Raw genomic sequence first — 21701 nt, 5'->3', positions numbered from 1 at the left:
CCCACCATTGACCAAGAATTACGCTGCTCTCTATTTCTAGTTACCATTCTCTCCTATTATTTTTTTCCCTAAAGGCTTTACTATTATTAGGGCTGACTACAGCAACCCACACTCGCCTAAATCTGCTATGTAAAGTCAGGACGTTATAAATAGTGGAGACGCAGCTAGGAACCAAAAAGATAAGGTTTTGACTGAAGACATCAACGTTAATGCTGCGCTAGTCATTGCATCTACTCCGTAATGAGTTAGTGAGTTGGTTCACTTAACTAGAGCTGGGAATGTACAATAATCACTCCGGGCGGATGATTTATCAAAGATGGTTGAAATAACTAAGTTACTTGGTGCCGCAGAGGCTATGGTGGAGGGTAGGGCGGACACGGTAAAGTGAGCGTAGTTGAACCGTTCAACAAGGCATCCCCCTCTGCCGATGCGCTGTAAGGACAGGAGACGAACCCAGGCAGCTCGCGCCCCAACAGATCACCAGTCACCACAGCTGGGAAGCTTTGAGAATGCAATATGGTCTTAATTACCCAATGAAACTAGTACAACAGTCTAAGCTTGGCGCAAGTGCGCAATTTTATGATCTAGGATTTGAATCTTCCTTTGTGCAGCTTCAATACCACACCTGAAGCCAGCACGTACGCGCTCAACTTCGCCCTCCGGCTTTACCCTTCTTCGAGTAGGGTATATTGGCAATCTTTCACTCTTCAATAAACACTATGCGTCTACGTAGACGCCCTCTTCGTCGCCTTGGTTCGCAACTTCATCATCAAGAACACCAGGGCGTAGAACACTCCAGCCCACAATACAACCAGCCCCGCATTCCTCCAGCCGTAGTACTCTTCGTTCAAGTTGAGTGTCTTCAAGTAGTCTTGTCCAGTAGTGTATCGGCACACCTCGCAGTTCTCCGTAGCGCCCGGGTTCAGAAGGTTCGTGCCACGTCCCATGCCTTGCTGATAGGTGGAGAGATAGTCGCCACATGTCTCGTTCGCAGGAGGATTGAAGACCGCAAGCTCGTCTCGTTCGCAAGTGATATCGACGGAGAAGGTGGTGAAGGTGAGGAAGGCGCCGAAGAGGTAGTTGAAGGGATCGAGGTAGTAGAGCCTAAAATGTGATGTTAGCATTGATCTCGTGGGTGTTGATAGTCGTATGAGGCTTACCAGTATCTCCAGAACGCCGTGATCTGGGAGTAAGGGGCGAAGACACCGCAGAATGATACAAGGGTGGTGATGACCAGCGGGTTGACGAGAGATGCAAAGGTTGCGTTGGGAGCGTACGCGGCGATCGATTGTCCAATGCCGGTGTACAACATCTCGTAAAACATCTGGACGATTTGTTAGTTTGGAGCGAGGAGTCAACCAAAGCAGAGAGAACTTACTGCGACGAAGAATGTGCTGCCTGCCCACTTGGTATCATTTGGCAATCCAGCAGTCCAGTACCAACACACAAAGTACAACACACCGCAGACGACCAGGTAGGGCAGCTCAGAAACAATCAAGCCAGTGACGAATGGCACCCAGTGGTAGGTCTTACTCTTCTTCTCGCGCGTCTCATACACGTTGCGACGATCGATGAAGATAGGCTGAAGCTGGGAGATGAGACCGGGGGCGACAAACAGGAAACTGAAGACCGTGAAGAGTCGTTGCTGGAGATCGCTGACGCTGTTACCAATCGACCAGAACGAAAAGCCGTTGTAAAGAGACAGCAGTATATGCAAGATGAGCTTGTTGTTGATGTACTCGGTGTTGCGGAACAAAGAGATGTTCATGCGGTGCGTGACAAGCTTTACCTGCTCCCAAATGGGCGCTGCGAATTGATGGCCGTCGTCGACAGTTCCAGGCGATTTGGCGGCAGCATCGGCGACAAGAGCGTCAAGCTCTTGAGTGATCTTCTCGTGTTCTGGCGAGTTGAGCCAGACTTGGTTCCAGTCCTTGCCCTTAGAAAGACTTCCTGATACGACTTCAATCATGTGCTCAGCAGGGTTGGCCTCTCGGGGGCACGGTGCGCCATGATCAGCGAAGTATTTCTTGACGGTCCTTGCCTGATGGCCGATATCGCCAAAGTATACGGTCTTGCCACCATTCGCCAGTAGGAGGAGGGTGTCGAATTGGGCAAAGAGGTCGGCCGATGGCTGATGAATCGTGACGAGGACAGCTTGTCCGACTTCCGCGAGTTTGCGCAAGAAGCGTACCGTGTTGTTTGCAGCTTGGCCATCGAGACCAGAAGTAGGTTCGTCGAGGAAGATCAAAATACTGGGCTTAGCTACGAGCTCAACACCAATTGTGAGACCTGATAAGTTGTTAGTGTCTGTCTCGACTCTGTTCGATGGATTCAGACGTACGCTTGCGCTGTTCGACAGAAAGACCGGCACCAGGGCGACCGATGAGGGTGTGCTCAAGATCTTCCAACCGTAGAAGCTTGACGATCGTGTCCACATAGCGGAGCTTCTCCTCGCGGGGGATTTCACGATTCTGACGAAGAAGAGCAGAAAATTCCAAAGCCTCGCGTACCGTGGACAATGACTCGTGGACATCCATCTGTTCGACGTAGCCAGCAGATCGTTGGAAGGACAAAGGGAGCGGGCGACCATCGACTAGAACGGAGCCATGAATGGTACCATCAGTCTTGCGTTGAGCTAGAACGTCGAGCAATGTAGTCTTCCCGGCCTGAGTGTAAATGTTAGCATATATCCATCTGTCAATCGCATTTCTAGCGCACTTACACCCGAAGATCCCATAAGAGCACCGAGCGTACCGGGCTTGACAAATCCTTGAACGTTGTCGAGAAGAACACGATCACCATGCGGCGTCTTGACGGTGTAAGTCAGATTCTTCCAGGTAAATACCGATGTATTGTGGACGAGCTGGTTGTCAATGGTTGCGTCAGTCTTCTCGGAATCAGAGTTGGAGTTCTCGGATGGCTTCTCGACAGCCTGGGATTCCTCATCCGCAACCACGGCCTTAAGTAACTTCTTCTGCTTCTCACGGGGGATGAGGAGACCGCGACCACCTTCGCCCATCTGCTTCCACCTGGAAGTGAAGAAGATGGTCATTGCAACGAAGAAAACGTACCAGGCGCAGAGAATGCCAAAGTTGCGCCAAAGGTTGCTGTGGCTGAAGGACATGGAAGCCAGGTATTGGTCACCAGTAACGCTGGTTGCTCCAGGAGGCGCACCACGGACGCCGGTACATGCTTGTCCGCCTCCTGTTTCCGGGCTGTATCCTGCGCCATTTGGAACCAGGAATGGGCCCACACAAGGAATAACCTGGTCGTGGAACTCATTCGCGAGCAATGCTTCGAACGCGTAGGCCATGGGGTCGATCCAGAAGAACCAAACGAACCAAGGGTGCATATCGGGCTTGGGAATCATGTATCCTGCATATGTGAAGGCAGCGACGATGGTGAATCCAGAAGCTTTAGTTGCTGCGTCGAAATTCGGGAAAGCGGCACCGATGAACCTGAACAGCTGTGTCATAGCCAGGGCCGAGATCAAGTTGATGAGCCAGAAGATGAAGAAAGCTTGGGCGGTGTACTGGAATCCAGTCATGAAGTACAGCACAATTCCAAAGTGCGAGATTTGGAAGAGCATGATCGGGATGTCGGTAATGATCTGGGCGAAGACAAAGGCAGAGGGATGGTGGAGAGCGAAGTCTCGGTGTTTGGCTAAGACGGGTCGGCCGACGAACGAATCCGTAACCTCGGCGAGAGCGATGAAGGTAGGATATAGTAGAGAGAAGAAGAGAGAGCCTCCCTTGATGAACAAGCCCGCCGTGTTGTCCGGAGCATTGTAGAACAGTGAGCCACCGATCAGCGCCTGAACGATAGTTGTGGCTTGCTTGATGAACAGAGTTTTCTTGTCGCCCCAGAGGATCTGAAATTGGCGTATGGTAACCGTCTGCACCTGATGGAAATATCCTGCGGACTCCGCAGCTTTCTTTGGGAGGTTCTTGTGCTTGTCTTGAGCCTCCTGTTCCTTGAAGTCCGCCGTATTCTGCTGAGCTTCGGGGCTATTGGGATAGTCGAGCTCGGCCATCATCCTTGGCTTGATGGGCGAGTTGTTATAAGCAGCGAGCAGCTCCTCTGTTGATCGAGGAAATCGGTCCTCAAAGTCTGGGGCAATTGTGCAAACAGAAGGCGCCGATACGCTCGTGAGGAAATCTGACTTGTTGGCTGTAGGGTCGCATAGGAAGCCAAGATGCTCCATGTATGGCACAGCTTCGTCTCGAGGTCCGTAAAAGATCTGCTTGCCGTTATCGAGAATCAGAATCTTGTCGAACTGCTCGTAGATGCCATTACCAGCTTGGTACAGACTGGCAATTGTAGTGAGACCAAGAATATCTGTCATGGCGCGCATGGCTTTCGTCCAATCTAGCGCAGTGCTCGCGTCGAGACCACGAGTGGAGTTATCCCAGGAGAAGACGCTGCCTCTAGTCGCAAGGCATTCGAGAATGGACACTCGCTTGCGCTCGCCACCCGAAACGCCACGAATGAACTCATTTCCGACCTTGGTATCCTTTGTGTGTGTGATACCGAGAGACTTCAAGAGGATTTCTTTGTATATTTGGGCGTACTCCTCCTCGTTCTTGATGTCCGGTGGCAGGTGGAACGGCACCTTCAAACGTGTGGCGAAGTCGATGGTGTCACCAACTGAAAGAGCTGGAAAGAAGATCTCCTCCTCTGTGTTCATGGTGATCTGACCATGATATTGTTTGGCTTCCTGACTGGTCATGGAACCGAACCAGACGTCGCCAGTAATTTCTGCGAAGCCATTTCTGTGGTTTGATAGAACGCTAAGCAGTGTTGTGCATCCGGCCCCTGGATTTCCAAGAACAAGCAACATCTCACCGGGTTTGACACATCCAGAAGAGTTGTCGATAATAGTCTTCAGGGGTGGGCTCTTACTGCCCTTCCCGAATGGGTTGAATTGAGAGAGAACATTTTCGTTGTAAAGCGCATCACTGCTGATGCCCCTTACTGTGAGGTTCTGCCATGTCACACCCAGCTTCTTCAGTTTCCCACCGTTAGTCTCGTTACTTTGTCGTATTTGTAGTATATCTGGAGTGATGGGCCATTGTGAGATGTCTCGGGGGTCGGTCTTTTGGCCGGATTCGTCGTCTGACTGCTCCGCGCTGGAGTTGACGATAGGGTCCGCCATTGGAGAGGGAGATCGTCCGGAGGGCTTTCCGAGCGAACTCGTCTGGTACATCGCTTTCTCGGGGTCGCAATTGACCTCCATGTTGTAGTTCTTCGGATTCGCTAATGTGCCAGACTTTGACAGTAGAAGAACCTCGATGGAAAAAAATGCTGGAGATCAGACGACTGGAGTTGCCGGTGAGAGAGCAGCAACATCATGCACAAGATATAAGAACAACAAGGTAATGAGATATATGACCATAACTTAGCTTCCGATTAATAATCCGATTCAAGGCCTGGAGCCCAAAGAAGCCCTCTGTCTCATCCCTTATAAATGTGCTGAACGAAGAGCATGGCATGGAACATCTTTTCGACGGGGTGATTAGTGAACATTTCGTGTATTAGGGGTTTCCTAACTGTAACGGATAGGAGTTTTAGTGAGCATCTCGTGTATTGTTTTCCTAACGGCCAGTTCAACCGTCTTTGTGGAATCATCAGGCATAACTTAACTATCCGCTCGGATTGATTAATATACATTCCTAGCTCTAATTAAGAACACTACAAACTACATGTAGTGGGGCCTGATTGCTACTATTAGAGTCCCCTGCCCTATTTGGGTGGGTCTAACCTTATAAACTCCATCCTAGATTGATGATCGAACGACTAGCATCAATTCAGTGCGCCAATGACAATCGACTGAACCCACTTGTCCCCAATGGTCATACTCATCTTTCTTCTATAGGAATTTCTTTTGCCTGATCCCAGTTGTTATTAACTAACTTATCCGCTTGATTATTAATTTGCCACCGCCGCTAACTAACTACTCCCTTAGGATCAGACACATTAGACCTTTGCTCGAAACGTTTATTCATATTTCCGGGTGTTGCATTATCAACTAAAGTTAATGTAATTAGTTAAAACCTGTTAGAACGCTTGGATTAGTTAAATAAAACATATAATAGAGATTATAAAAAGCCTTATATTAGTATAAAGAAAAATACTATATTAGCCTATATAAATAGCTATATTTACTAATAAATAAAAAAACTACTTTATTAAGCTTTATAATTAAACTTAAATGAGCCAAGTAGCTTTATAATTTATAATATAATAAATAAAATAAACAGTCTATATTTTAATATATTTTTATTTAATAAAGCTATTGTAAATATTTTATTAAATATTATAGTTTTATTTTTTATTATTATAATATTTAAAGCTTTTTTTAAATATTTAATTAAATATTTTATAAAGGTCTTAAGTATTATTTTAAATACTTTATTATTATATTAAATTACTATAATATTAATTATAAAATAAAAAATGTTTTTATTATTAATTTAATTAATAATAATAATAATAATAATAAAACTTTATTTTTTTAAATTTTATAAAAAACTTTAAAAAATTAAAAAAAATAATAATAATAAAGTATTTTTAATTATAAATATTTTTTATAATATTTTTATTTAAATTTATTAAATTAATAATAACTTAAAGTATATATATATATAATAAAATAATACTTTAGTAAATTTATTAATTAATATTTTTTATATAATTAAATAAATTATTTTAAATATATTTTATTAATATTTTTACTAAAGCTATATATTTTATATATTAATATAATATAAATATATATTAAAATATTTATTTTAAATAAAAATAAAAATAAATACTTAATAAAATAATATTTATAATAAAATATTTTAAAAATTATAAATAAATTTATTATTTTTTTTAATTTAAAATAAAATTTTATCTTATTATTTATATATTGTTATTTATTTATTATATTTGTATTTTTAAGTATATAAATTAAAGATATATTTAATATAATTATTTCAATATATATATTAAAAAATAAAATAATTAAAATAAAATATTTAACAATATTAAAAAAATAACAAAAATAATAAACCTTTAATTTAAATTTAAGTTATAGTAAAAACCCTATCTGCTTTTTTATAAATAAACCATCAACCAGCAGATTAATAGTTAAGTAGGCAACTATTAGCAAACAACGGTTGTTATATATTTCTTTTTTATTCTTTTACTCTCTATTTTAGTCCTCTTTGCCTATCCCTTTGAGTTGTTGCTTGAATAGACATCTACTTCCAGTAAGTTTGATGCTTTTGTTGCGCAAGAAAGCGACGGCAAACAGAGGGGCTTAGTGGATTCGGAATGATAAATGTACTAGAGAATGGGGAAATATATTCACCTATTGAACAATGGCAGCACTATTACCGCTTGTGCTTCGAATCCTTGGGCTTCAGCGGTTGGCGAGATGCATTCCGCAAACACGCCTTTCCTGTTGTATCGGAGATGGAATATTTGTTGTGTTATGTGGAAAACTCGTGACTCTTGGATGAATTTGCTGTTATTTTATACGAGAGGTGTAACTCTTGTGTTGTTTATCTCGTAAATGTTTGGGCGTACGATCCGGCGGAGGGTAAACATAGCTGAGTGGACACGACTAAATAGATCGATGACGTGCAAGAACAACACGAGGTAACAAAAAGATAACGAAATGCAAAAAGGTACGTTTATGCCGTTTAATTCATATAGCAAATATTCTTGGCTGATTCGGACACTGAGCTTGGAAGATGCCATTTCCATTATCTGATTGCGTGCCATTCCCCAGCAGGAACGTTTATTTCATTCCGCATGCAAGTTCTTGCACTCATCACCATATTTGCATGTTCCGCTCCGATAAAATTTGCATTTCTGCTGCTTCTTTGTTGCAGGGCCAATATGGGATTCCCTTATTGTTATTGGTGTTGCCATTACTCTCCAATCTCTGGAGGCGCCCTTCACTGACCCAGACCTGGAGCGAGGCGATTGATGGCCTGAAGAAGTATGAGCTGGAACTGGCTGGAATATTCCAGGAAACTCTTCAATTTCCATATCTAACCGGTCGTAATCATCTTGGAATTTGACATCAGGCGCTGTCACCAGCGTTAACCGTTCTCTGCTGCTAGAAAATGTCGCTAAATCAGATATGTACCCGCCGTCGTGACAGCCCGCAAAATAGATGTGTTTACACTGTGGGCTTGGGGCATATAGATTGAGTGCAGCACGCAGCTTCAAGTCAGCTGTCTCATCCCACTCTCCGACGTCGACGAAGTCGAAGAGCCCATATGACCTGTTGAAGCTGGCGACAAACGGGGCGAGAGATCGCTTCTCGGGACCTGTCAAGCGTGCTCTGTAGAGATTCTTTGATAAGCCGGCAACGTCTGCATATACTCGCACCATAATCTCGCAGTGCTCGAGGTCTTTCTTCCTGAGACTGCTCTTGATAGACTCGTTGAGAAGTTGTGCTGCAGTTCGTCCGCCATTAGCACCGTTGCCTACCAAGGTTTCGTGGAAGACGTAAGCATCGCCATCAACCAAGACTAGTACAAAAGGATTGCCGCCTTGGCCTTTAGACATTTGTTTGTATCTTTCTCTACCATCACGTTCTTCTTCATAGTCGCTCTTCAGACGCTTATAATTTTCAAGCAAGGCGGCATATTGATCCAGTATGCTAGGCAAGGTCGTGTCCATGCGGAACCGAGCCAACTGGATGGCCGCTTGCTCAAGGTCATCGTCATTTAGCATCATGACCTCTGGGAGTTCGGGTGTTGCGAAAAGAGCAGTGATAAGGGCCCAATGTTGATGAAATTATGCAGACTGGAGGCGGGCTTCTCTTCTTAGCTTTGCGCTCTAAGAGAAATGCTCATACCGAAGTGACAACTCGAAGCTCTTCTGGATTGAATTCACAAAGACAACCTAAGAGAAAGATTTCGCTGCCATCGTCATTTTAAAGCTCCAAAAAGCCGTTATGCGGAGGCGGGATACGACCCACTAAAGCTCACCTGATGCCATCTTTTTTTTTATCCAATACTTTTTATCTTGATTTGTTTTGTCTTCTCAGGTAGCATTGAGAGGCCTACCAAAACTTAGCCCCGCATCTCGTTTCAGCCTGAGTTCATGCATTATAATTCATTTACTGGTTGTCTCTCAGTTGATGAAATCTATTTATGTTAGGTGTGTATCGTCTTGCGTTCACAGAAAGTAATTGAAGTGTTTCAGTTTGAGCTTCAGCCTCTATATCCTGTACTCTTTTACCATCTACTTAGCTAGGGTGATGCAAAGGGCCACACACACCATGCCTGAAAATATCGGTTCAGTACGCCGGTTCTTCCAGAAGCAAAAGGATATTGTGTTTACATTAATTAGCATTTCTCTGAAGTTATTTTATTATCACTGCAACAGCCAGCAACACTGAACAGAATGCAATACAAAGACACATTTTTTTAAATTTAACAATCTATAGGAAATCCTTTAACAGTACTACTCTGCAAGCTATGACTATCTCATATATCAAATGTTATATGACTACACCTATAGCAAAGATGCCAATCTCAAGGTCCAGCCTTAAGTATTTCTATCTTAACAAGTGTTTCCTCCTAAAGCAATCCTTCAGCCGATGATATGCTAACAATCTCCAAGTTTTACTTCTCACATCTCACAAATGTTCCATCATAATCCCGAGCAGCTTATTTCGCTTCCTCAGCAAGCCTCTCTTGCAGCCTGCCCGCTAAGTCTTTGAGTGAGTTGCTCTGTGTGACATCAAAAATACTAACACCGCCAACAACGTTCAACACTAGCCAGTTTCGCAACTCTCCTGCAACCAGGGAATCCACACCGTAAGCTGTGAGAGGCATCTCGGCATCGACTTCGGACGCGGACATTGCGAAGACATCAGCTAGACGTTCCTTCAAAGCCTCAACCAATAGGCCGTGCGCTGTCTCGCTTGGGCTGCTGATGAGACGATCCTTCAGAGATTGCTGTGCTGAACCTTCTCCATCAGCGCCATCGCCAGGAAGCCACAAGTGAGCAAACCGAGGCTCCAAACGCCACTGCAGACTACCTGGAGTCGTCCAGCTCTTAAGTCCGGTGACTATCTGGCCCAAGCGTGGGTGAAGGATAGACATCTGAATGAGGCTCAAAAGCTCAGGCACTTCTTGAGCACGGTAACCGGCTCTCTCCAACTTAGCACCAACACCAGCACGAGCAGCTACACCTACAGCTGGCACACTACCAATGTTAATGGAAACACCAGGCAAGCCCTTGCTGACTCTGTTCCATGCGAGAGCATCCTGGTAACTTCCTCCTGCCGTGTAGTTTGCCTGTCCACCATTTCCTAGAATGCATGTGGCGGATGAGAGAATAATGAAGAACTCTAGGTCAGAGTCTTGGAAGAGCTCATCCAGGTTTCCAGTTCCCTTAACCTTGGGACCCACCGCAACATGCCATTTCTCTTGACTCATGTTGGTGAAAACAGAGTCTGACAAAGCCACGGCTGACTGGACAACACCACGAATTGGCCCCTTCTTGCGAGCTTCAACAACAACTCTCTCAAGGCTTGCCTTGTCAGTCACATCGCAGCTGCGGAGAACTGTTTGAGCTCCAGCTTCAGCAAGAGCAGCGACAAGTGCTGGGCCATCTTCTTGCTCCTCTGCTCGTCGCGACACCAGGATCAGGTTCTTCGCTCCTTGCTTGGCGAGCCAGAAGGCGATTTCTTGACCAATACCGCTAAGTCCACCGATAATAAGGTATGAACCAAGAGGGTCAAACTTGGGCGGAGCTTGGGTTACAATTGTCTATAGACACGTCAGTATACATGGAAGAGAAGAAGAAAAGAGATTGAATGTTCTTAATACATACCGGTACCAGGTCACCTTCAGTGGCGCGAATGACAAATTTACCAATGTGGCGACCGCGTTGCATTTGACGGAATGCGTCTCGCAGGTTACCCAGCTCATAAAGCAAGAGGGGAACCTCATGCTTAATCTTTCCAGCGGCAAACAGATCTATGACGCCCCGGAAGGAGTTGAAAAGTGTCTTGCCACTGTGAATTCCTAGCATCACAAGATCCATTGCGATATAGCTCGTGGAATTGCTGAAATTTCTCATACCCAGGCTTTTGTTGCCCTGAGAGTCTTGTTTACCCAGTTCAATAAAGCGTCCGAGTTTAGCAACGCAATCCCAACTAGCCTGCAACAAAGGACCTGCCAAAGAATTCAACACGATATCTACTCCCTTTCCTCCAGTAGCTCGCATAACGTCTTCAGCAAAAGATATTTCACGGCTAGAGAACATGCGATCACGGGGAATGCCATATTGTTTAGAAAGGAATTCTCGCTTCTCTTCCGAACCAACGGTGACATAGATCTCCGCCTTCAGGTATTGAGCAATAGCGATAGCTGCCAATCCGACACCACCAGCTGCAGAGTGGATCAGAACGCTTTCACCCTCTTGCAGGTCAGCAAGTTTGATCAGAGCGTGATATGCTGTTCCAAAGATAATGGGGACAGAAGCTGCTGCTTCCAGACTCATGCTATCTGGAATACGCATCACGCTATGCCATGGCGTGCGAACCTTGTTGGCCCAGTTTCCATATTGCATGAGAGCGCAGACTCGGTCACCAACCTTGACGTGGGTGACTTTGGACCCAACTCGGCTAACATATCCTGAGCACTCGAATCCCATAATCTTCTCCTGCATTTGGTCTAATGCGATAAGAACGTCTCGGAAGTTGAGACCGAATGCATGCGGTGTGATCTCAACCATCTCCTCGTTCCATGTACCAGATTGCCACAGAGCCTCATCTTCTTTGAAGACAAGACTGTCCAATAAACCAGGACTTGTAGCTTCCAAGTATGTGTATGGGCCCGAGAATGAAAATTCTTTGAGCTGAGGTGGATTTCTGCCTTGCAGTCTTCCAAACTGCTCATTAATGCTCTGGTCTCCGATATATCGGAGAATGTTTAACCGGCCTGAGCGAACTGAAAACTCATACTCGCGATGCTCGTGGCTGTTGGAGTTCAAAGCGTAACGGAATACATCGTCAACCACTTGGATTGCAGATGGATCCCAACATCCTCGCTCTGGGTCCAAGTCAAGATTGATAAATGTCTTCGATGCATCTTCAGCTCTGAGAGTTCGCAGTAGACCCAGACCCATCGCAGCTTCTGCCTCGTTGCCATCTCCAGCGTGTGATACCCACATGATGCCGTCAGCCTCTAGCAGTGCTGTCTGCAGGGCAGTGAAGGTCTCTTGAGTGGTATCAGACAAAAGTTTGTCCTTGCTCTGTACCCAAATAATAGCAGTCTTGTTCTGCAACGACGCCTGTCCGAGCTCGGCAACCGAAACTTCCGTACCGGTATTGTCATGAAGCGACTGGCTAAGCTGATCCAGCCATTTTTGAGGTGCTGCGTCTTTAGAGTTGGGCAGCTGGATCAAGACAGTCTCCTTGGGATAGGTCACAGTGTGGAAAAGCGCATTGCTAGTGGCGGTAGCTGCGATAAATGAGTATTCAGAGCCGTGCACTACAACCTCTGAGCTGTGAAAGCCATTCTCAGCTAACACTGATTCCAGCTTTGCATCCAGAGATTTCTCTAGGACCAATGCTGTGCCTCCAGACTTCAAGAGATGGCGAATATGCTTAGTACTCTTGCTGACATCTGTAGCATTTTGTAGAACGTTTGAAACGATGACCAACTCATAGCTTTCAGCATTAACACCTTGCTCGCCAGGGCTCTTTTCGATATCAAATTCTTGATACCGAATTTGGCTGTCAAATTGCCCAAATTGCTTCTCAACCTCTGGGAATGACTCAGCAGAGATGTCTGCATAATCATATCTATGGGCTGACAATGTTCCTGGAGTCTCTTGTGAAAGCCCCCCGAGAATAACAGCGGAAGTAGCTCGTGCGCCGGCGCCAACTTCCAAGATCTTGGCACGGGGATATTTGTGAGCAAAGAGGCTGACGTACTCCTTGAGCTTATTCTCACTCTGGAGATCTTTGGCAGACAGCTTAGAAAGGTCTGGCTTGTGGACAGGCTTCAACGTAGCAGTGTTATCTACTTCCTCTGAGGTCTGAGCAGACTTGAGAGCAAGAGATTTGACCTTTAAGCGCTCAGCATTCAAAACAATCCGTTCTTGATCGCCATCAATCTCAGACAAAGTGATAGAAACTTCGAAGCCATGAAGATCTAGGTGAGTGAGCCTGGCGACAGCCTTCATCTTTGTACCGGGCTTCTGGTTGGTGTTGGAGCTGAGGTACAGTTTCCCAGCATACTCAGGCAAGCAGAGACCAAACTTTTCCAGAATAGCCGGAGGCATGGTGCTCCAAGCAATTTGGAAACAAGCGTCCATCGTTGTGGGATGAACGAAATACTTAGATTCGTACTCTTTAGGCATAAGTGCAATATTGTCAGTCACAGTGATGGACGCAAGCACATGGCCACTACCAAAATCGACAGATGACACCGTCTGGAACGCGGGTCCCAGAGTTGGGCCTCCGTTAGCAATCTGCTCGTAGAAGACTCCCAAATCAAGAGAAGTTAATTTGGTGTCTTTAGGCATGACAACAGGGACTTGTGGCTTGTCACTGGCGATTCCGACTTTACCACTGCAGTGTCCGATCCATTTGCCATCTCTTCCTCTAGAAAGGATCGAGAATTCCTTGTAGGTAAGAGTGTCCAACGTCCGCTTGCTTTGGTCCCGAAGTATCAGCTGTACCTCTACTCCATCGTCCGTTGTTGGGACCATCAGGGCACTGTACAAGTTGACATCGTAAAGCATGTAGCCTCCAAGTGCTTGCTCCTCTGGCGTGGCAATCTGGTGCATGGCTTCTATCGCCATGGTAGCCAAACCAGCACCAGGGAACAGAATTTGCGTTTGTAGGCCATGATCTGCCAGCCAAGGAACGTTGGAAATGCGAAGCACATTTCTCCAAATATGAACGTCTGAGTTTAAGCCGGTAACCTTTAATCCAAGCAGGTCATGGTGAGCGAATTTCCTGTTCAGAGCTTCTGTTACTGCAGGTGCCTCGACCCAGTATTTCGCGTGGTTCCACGGATATGATGGAAGATTATGGACAACCTGCAGGTTCTTGGTAGGTTCGGGAAAGTTAACAGCCTCAAAGTTAACGGGATATCCCTGGCAGAAGAGTCGGCTTGCCAAGCTTCCCATAGTGCGAACAGCGTCTTCTCCACGTTTCAGAGAAGGGCCGTTTGTTGCATTGCACTCCTTCAAGACTGGATCAGCGAGGATCTGGCGAATAGGTCCCTGGAGAGCTCCGTGAGGTCCAATTTCGATAATGGCATCGACAGTAAACTGTGAGCCTCCAGTCTTCTCAGATTGGTCTGATAGTAGCATGTCTTTCAGAGCGTCCTCAAATTGAACGCACTGCACCATGTTCTGAACCCAATGCCCAGGCTCAGCCAAAGATCTCTTCTCGCTATTTCCCACACGTTTTCCAGAAACAGGAGATGAGAAAATAATGTTTGACTCTGGCAGTTCGGGCTTCTGCAAGTACTTATCGAGACTCGAGTGATATACTTCAGCCAGAGGATCCATATGCGTAGAGTGATATGCCGCTGGGACCCTTAGACGTCGGAAGAATGCACCTTCAGCTTGCGCTCGCGCTTCGAGCTCAACCAAGGCAGATACATCTCCAGAAATAGTCACGCTATTGGGACTGTTGACACATCCAACCACGGCCTTTCCAGTGGCAATTTCTGCAAGATATTCCTGAGCAACCTCTTTGCTGGTGGCGAGCGCAGTCATACCGCCTTGAACTTTACCAGCGTCCACATACTCAGCCGTGAGATGGCCTCGGACATACGCAATTGTGATGGCGTCCTCAAAAGTGAGCAATTTAGCCGCATAAGCTGCCGAAATCTCACCGCTGGAGTGACCGGTTGTGGCACTTGGAACCACACCCCAAGATTCAAGCAGCCGAACTACAGCCAGTTGAATGATAACCGACAAAGGAAAACTGAACTGCGGCTTATTGACTTGGGTCTGCTGTTCATCCCGCGATAGCTCCTCTGTAATTCTTGATGTCAGCTTTCAATTGCATTTTAGAGGTTGAGAGAATGGAACCCACCAAAGACACTCCATTTGGAACCCAGTGATTTGGCATGTTTTTCTGCGTCTTCCAGAGCTTGGCGAAATACTGGGTAAGCTGCAATGAGTTCTCGTCCCATAGCATGCCACTGAGCACCTTGTCCTGTGAAGACAAATCCAAGTCGAGGCACCTTAGCCAAACTAGCCTGCGATGGGTTGAGACTGGAGTCTTTGAGTGCAGAACGGAGCTCGTCGACTGATTCGGCTGACAATACTGTCCTCCATGCAAACTGTGAACGTCGCTGGGTCAGAGTATAAGCCAGATCGGCAAGGCGCTCTTCTGGGAAGCCAGAGTCCAGATAGCTTTCAAGCTGTTTTATTGACTCTCGTGCACCCTTCTCCTCTCTGGCACTGAGAGTAAAGTGGTAGCGATGGCTTGGTGACTCCTTCTTAGTAACGCCATTGGCCTTAGCGGGCACATGATATCTAGCATCTTCGATGATAGCATGTGTGTTGGTACCTCCAGCTCCGAAGTTGCTAATGGACACTCTTCGCAGACTGTGTGATGGCCAAGGCGTCAATTCTGTTGGTACCTAAAATACCAGTCAGTATTCTCTTTGATTCACAAAAACAAATTAGTAATTACCTTGAGATTGAGTGCCTTGAAATTAATTTTGGCGTTGGGGTTCTCATATAAGGCGTGCGGTGGGATGCAACCCCTTTCTAGCATCTCCACAACTTTGATGATGGCAGCAAGACCACTGGTTGATTCAGTGTGTCCAACGTTGGCTTTGACAGATCCAATATAGAGAGGCTCATCGGGCTTTCGACCCTTTCCGATGGTGTTTCCCAGGGCCTTGGTTTCTGTTGTGTCACCCGCAATTGTTCCTGTGCCATGGCTTTCTACGTAGCCTGTGTCGATGGGATTTAGGCCAGCCCTTTCATAAGTAGCTTTAATCAAGGCTTCTTGAGCTTCTTGTGAAGGAGACGTAATGGTTGGCGTTTTACCGTCCTGGTTTGAACCTGTTTCTCGGATCACTGCACGGATAGGGTCACCATCTCGGAGAGCGGCGTCAAGAGACTTGAGGACAATGGTAGAGACACCCTCACCACGGCCATAACCTTCGGCCCGATTGTCAAAACCGAAGGATTTACCGGAGGGACCTGTAAGTCTATTCGGTTTATTGGGTTAGCATTATGATTCCAGCCAAGCGCTCTCCTGATGCCATGTACTGTGCATTGATTCACTTACCCCAAGTTGGACAATCCTAGTCCTGATGACGGAAATAGAATCAGGTTAGTTCCGCCGACAACAGACATTGTAGCATCGCCAGTTCGAATGCTCTGACAAGCTAGATGGAGCGCAATCATGGCTGTGGAGCAAGCTGTATCAACAGCAACGCTAGGACCTTGAAGGTCAAAGAAATGGGAGAGTCGATTTGCTACCAGGGAACCCGAGTTTCCTGTGAGGAAGTAACGAGGCAAGTTGTCAATATCTTGCACCTGCAAATCGTTATAGTCGTGAAACATAGCTCCAGCGAACACAGATGTTAAAGATCCAGCGACTTGTTCCAGAGTCAGGCCAGCTACGAAGAATTAGCAGATGTTCATTGAAAGTGACAAATGACGTATAATACCTGACTCAAAGGCTTCAAATGTGGTCTCGTAGAGCATACGAATCTGTGGGTCCATAGCCTGTGTATGATGTTAGCATTGCTTTTGGGAAATGTACGAAGAAAGCACCTACTCTGGCTATGTCCGCAGTGAGACTGAAAAATGAGGTATCAAACAGCGAGACATCCTCATTCAGAAAGTGTCCACCATGGCTGTGTATCTACAAAGATCAGAAATATTAGGACGTGAAATTCGCAATCAACCGATAATAGTAGAACAGGATTGACATGGTACGAGGCCTAACATACGGTTCCAAGGTTTTCTGGTCGAGGATGATAGAATGCATCTCCATTGTACCTGGTCGGAGGCACCTTGGACCAAGTATTTCGAGCTTCCGCACACAACTCCCACAGGCGTTCAGGAGTGCTGGCATCACCAGGGAAGCGGCAAGCCATGCCAATGATGGCAATTGGCTGTGTCTTATGTGTGGACGACATGACGATGATTCTTCTGTGGAAATGAATTCAGAGCGTGCCGAATGATAATCTGGATCGACTGCCAAGTAACGGGACCATACCTACCTATATATACAAAATCACAACCTGTGGCACAACTCGCTATCCTCTCTCTTCTCGTTATCTATAGCATCTTGAAGCCTTTCCTACGTGGCACAATGTATCGTAATTGATCATCGATCCTTCGTTGATGATGACGAGCTTAGTACGACATTGCACCTCCGTTGGCCCTTCTCATGCAAAGTCGGAGTCGGTTCGGCTTCCACCCCTGGTCGGCCGATGCCCCTAGTCGGTCCCTTGGGGTTACTTTGTATGTACGCGGAGCCGCTACTTACATAAAAGCCAAGAAGGAAATTTGAACCTTAATTAAAAAGAACTAAATATCCCATTGCTCTTTTTACTTCGAAGAATATTAAGACGTTCATATAAAGTTTACTATACAACATTAATTGATGGTCCAAAAACTTTTATATACACATACATTTCCACCTTATAGAGAAGATTTAGAACTTGAGCCTCGATTGCTCTATTGAACGTGGGCCTTGGTAATATTTCCCTTTCTGTAAGCTTCTAGCCCGAAATATGATAGGTAGGAGCCGGCAGCAGGGGTGGTAGAAAAGACCGCAAGCAGCACTATACAGGTCCACGTAATAAAGGCAGAGAATCCTTTGCTGGGTGCACATATGAGTCGTAAGATTGCCTGTGTTTATCTCTGGTCCCGTTTGCATTGCAACGTCTAACGGCAGGACGCGCTATGAAACACCAGATGGCATTTACTTTGACACATGAACAAGGATATCGGATGAAACTAATCCGACCGGAGTAAAAAAAAAAAAAATTAAAACGTTAAAATCCTACTAGCACGCACATACGGAATTATACGATTGGATAATTTTCCTTATATCGTAATAGAGGCCGAATATTATTCATATCCTAGATACCAAATCTATTTTAAGTTGCAATCTCTGTCGGGGATATTTGATAAGCAGTCCTAGATATCATTTATCAAGAATTATAAGCAAGGATAATTTATGATATTGTCGTCCATGTATGCAGTTATATACTAGTAGAGAAGTTAAAATTTCTATAGGGCGAGTATTCGGTGTAACTATCCTTTCTTGGCGAGTATTATCTGCATCAAGTAAGTTGTATTATAATATTTCCCCATATTCGAGTTTCATACATGAAATCATATTTTGATGATAATCTCGCCGCCAGCTACCATAAGCAGTATGCGATAGTGTCTGTCTTGTTCTCAAGTGTTGTATAGGAATCAACTACTGCGCTGATAGCATAATATATTGAATCACGTTTGGTCATTCCTTATTCCAAATTGTACCAATTAGACTGAAATTTACATAAATTATGTATCCTACGTAGCGTTAGTAATTCATAGATAATACGAATCACATATCGACGCTTTAGTGATTGGCTCGAAATATATGGTAACCCGAACACTATACTAATTAAAAAGTAATACAAAGCTTCCAACCTATATCCAAGACATCCTTCTATTTCCGCTGGGTCCTGTAAATGTAGTTTACATCATTGACCGTTCGAATTTTGGGCAAATTTAGGCCAAAAAAGAAACCCAAACGGTTTATTGATCAAGATTTATGCTGTTGCGTTTATTCCTAGCCTCATAAAGTACCTGCTTAAATCTGCATCCGAATGAGGTTAGCTGCAGCTGAAGACCGTTAATAGCGAAATTATGCCGCTCCTACTGCAGCTATCTCGCTTTACGGGAAAAAAAAAATTCGGGGTGCAACGTCGGCTGAAGATTCTAAGTCTATTATTTCCAAATTAGGGTCTTGCGAGCCTAGCACCTATACATTTCTTAAACGCCTGATACGTTTGATCACGATTAAAGGAAGGAGAACAAAGATGCCATGCTGGTGGATTAATCTAGGCACCGGGCTGTGTTATCTAAATGTGGAGACAGCTGTATCCATCGTTCCTTCGGCTCAAACCGTCGTCTCACATCATCATCTTAAACATGTCAATAACATCCGAACGGCTAATTGAACTAAGTAAATTGGGGGCATTAGAAAACTTTGTCTGCCTATCACTTGCAATCTAACCAATAATGCACAATGGTCAGGCGTTTGAGCACGTTTAATTGTGAGCTCATACTGCGCGGTTAATTTTATCTGCAGATACGAATACTCAGCCATCATAGTGCTGTTCATTATCGTTACTATTTATCCGAGTGATATCATATTTACTCACGCCAGCCTCTCAAGAAACGCATTCATGCCCATTTAGATCCTTCAGTGACGAATCCATATGGCAGTCGAAGCATATGCCTAATCGAAATCGGCGTTATCAGTCACGCCGCGGCATGAAGTATATGCTGCTGTTCCTTGCCGTACCCTCAACTCCAGAATGCCACTCTACTTCTCCGTAATTCCACGAAGGATTCCCCGGCTGTGTCATAATTCCAGCATGCATGCAAGACGTGCGCTGACTTCGCATTATACGCGGAAGTCTCCCCTAGCGGCGGCTCGGCTCGCCTCGCCTGCCTGTCTCCCCACTTTTTGACCCTAGGGGACTAGAAAGGGAACAGAAACCCTCCTCGGTGTCAGTTCTCATTTGGCAAAGTTTACTGCCTTATATGGACAGACCAGCATGCCACATGTCACACGCCGCCAACAAGATTAAGCGCCACAGATAAGGCAATGGCTAGCTCCATCCTCATTTTTATTTTAACAAATATTACATATACCTATTCTCTACCGATACCGTAAACCCGATCTGAATCACTATGTCTAGTTTACAGGACCCTTCTTAGGGTCGTATTGGAACTGTCAAACAGATAGCAACTAGCAGATCGACATTCCACAGGGAGTCCACTATTATTATGGACGGATCTCATGTGATCTGCAGCCTTCTTTTGGAAATTGATAGGGTAGTTGCAAAGATACCTAAGCTAGCTACTGCGTTAGATGCCATCTGAGATCTAACAGGGGGCTAATACTTGTCGCTGCCTACTGTAACTTGAAACCGTTCTCCAGGTTGAAGAGTTGGTATGTTGTACTTCCTCAAAATGTTGAACTGTGGGTTCTGACGAAAATCCCTCCACAATTCACTGCAATCGGTCAAGATATGGCCAAGGATAGCTATACTTAGCTATTAGATAGGGAAAGATCTACAGTCCTTTTTTTTTAGCGACCCATGGTAGTCACACTCGCCAAGTGTCTATCTAGTCTAGTACGCAATCCGTGACTTGGCAGCTGCTTTATAATCAGATGCCTGAAATTAAAGAGGAAGAGGTTATTTAGCATATTCGTCTAAAGAAATAAATAATGAATTATTGGATGACTTATTTAAATGTGGAAGTACGATCTAGGGGAGCAAAGGATTGGCAGGATTGCCAAACATTAGAGCTTTCAAGATCAGCCGAGTATCGATGCCGGTATAGATGAATAAGAAAATACTTTAAACGCTTATAAGATGCCGAATAGGTACTCTCTTCAAGTGTGTAAATCTCTATACTTGTACATCATAATAGTGCATATACCGAGTAAGTCACTGTACGTATAATGCCCTTCTAGATGCTTATGCTTCTTAGGGCACGTGTTTCTTATGCCATCCCTGCAGATCAGATTTAGGGAATAAACTTTCCGTGATCTATAACTGTTACACACCACACTATGCAAAGTGTGGGTGACCACCCATGATTACTTATGCATCATCAGATCTGATTATGATATGATTATCTGAGAAAAATTGTGGGATGAGGCGATAGTGTTAAACTGCATATGTATACAGGTACATTGTAACTCGACCCTACAGTTAAGGATCAGTATTAGGCTAGCATTACAACAAGAAAAATCTTGCCTGTATTAGGTATATTAGATAGAATCAAAGATTTGTTGTACAATTCGCGGATTAATAGTGTGTTTGTTTCTTGCTAAATTACTAGCATTTTCTTATCTTTTGCTGTATTAGACCAAATCCAAATTGTCGCTGCCCTACCCTATACGACCACTGACATTATATATTATAATCTAGATAATCCTATATGCAGCTTTTTTCGCTTTCATAAGATTGAAACATAATAATAAGAAGATAGTCATGAGAATTATATAAAGGTAGAAGTCAAGGTTTTAATTTACCCGTGCATCTTTGGATATACCCGGTCTTAGAAAAAGATACACACTCCAAGTATATATGTTAATTTCATCATCTGAAAACTATCGAAGTCTTCGAAAAAGATATCGAGTGGATCATTCTGGATTTATCTTTATTATAATAATTATTATAGTGCATAAGAAGTACATGCGCATACACGTGCGCAGCATCTTGGTGTCTTACTTGGCAACAGCCAAGTCAATATCCAAGGCAAATGGCAATGCTGAAAGCCGATTTTGTGGGAATGGACTTAGCGCCAGTGTAGCCTTATAATTAGGTATAAGTCGCACACTTTGTGGAAACCAGGGTGGCCGAGTGGTCTAAGGCGATGGTTTTAAGTTATCTATTTCTTAAACACCATTATCGAGAGATGCCAGGGTTCGAACCCCTGTCCTGGTA

General features: G+C 44.8%; 3 protein-coding genes and 1 non-coding gene across 4 annotated transcripts; 1 reads left to right on the top strand and 3 right to left on the bottom strand.

The window, feature by feature from the left end:
* Nucleotides 1-725: 725 nt before the first annotated feature.
* Nucleotides 726-5236, bottom strand: TrAFT101_011202 (uncharacterized protein; the record flags this gene model as incomplete). Its single annotated transcript, XM_024910820.2, has 5 exons — nt 726-1104; nt 1161-1324; nt 1379-2289; nt 2342-2666; nt 2723-5236. 5 exons carry the CDS (start codon nt 5234-5236, stop codon nt 726-728), a joined length of 4293 nt encoding a protein of 1430 aa, XP_024755007.2.
* Nucleotides 5237-7290: 2054 nt separating this feature from the next.
* TrAFT101_011201 (uncharacterized protein) lies at nt 7291-8949 on the bottom strand. Its single transcript, XM_024904806.2, has one exon. It carries the CDS (start codon nt 8737-8739, stop codon nt 7795-7797), a length of 945 nt encoding a protein of 314 aa, XP_024755006.2. The 5' UTR covers nt 8740-8949; the 3' UTR covers nt 7291-7794.
* A 503-nt stretch (nt 8950-9452) lies between these two features.
* Nucleotides 9453-17150, bottom strand: TrAFT101_011200 (Type I Iterative PKS; the record flags this gene model as incomplete). Its single annotated transcript, XM_066129176.1, has 8 exons — nt 9453-10784; nt 10849-15020; nt 15080-15632; nt 15686-16211; nt 16292-16625; nt 16677-16734; nt 16787-16873; nt 16962-17150. The coding sequence occupies 8 exons, from the start codon at nt 17148-17150 to the stop codon at nt 9678-9680; spliced, it is 7026 nt and encodes a 2341-aa protein (XP_065985307.1). The 3' UTR covers nt 9453-9677.
* A 4453-nt stretch (nt 17151-21603) lies between these two features.
* TrAFT101_011199 lies at nt 21604-21701 on the top strand. Its single transcript has one exon. It is a non-coding gene; the product is annotated as a tRNA-Leu (tRNA).

This window comes from Trichoderma asperellum, chromosome 7 (genome assembly GCF_020647865.1).
Source record: "Trichoderma asperellum chromosome 7, complete sequence".
Classification (NCBI taxonomy): domain Eukaryota; kingdom Fungi; phylum Ascomycota; class Sordariomycetes; order Hypocreales; family Hypocreaceae; genus Trichoderma; species Trichoderma asperellum.
This window is presented reverse-complemented; position numbering and strand designations above follow the sequence as displayed.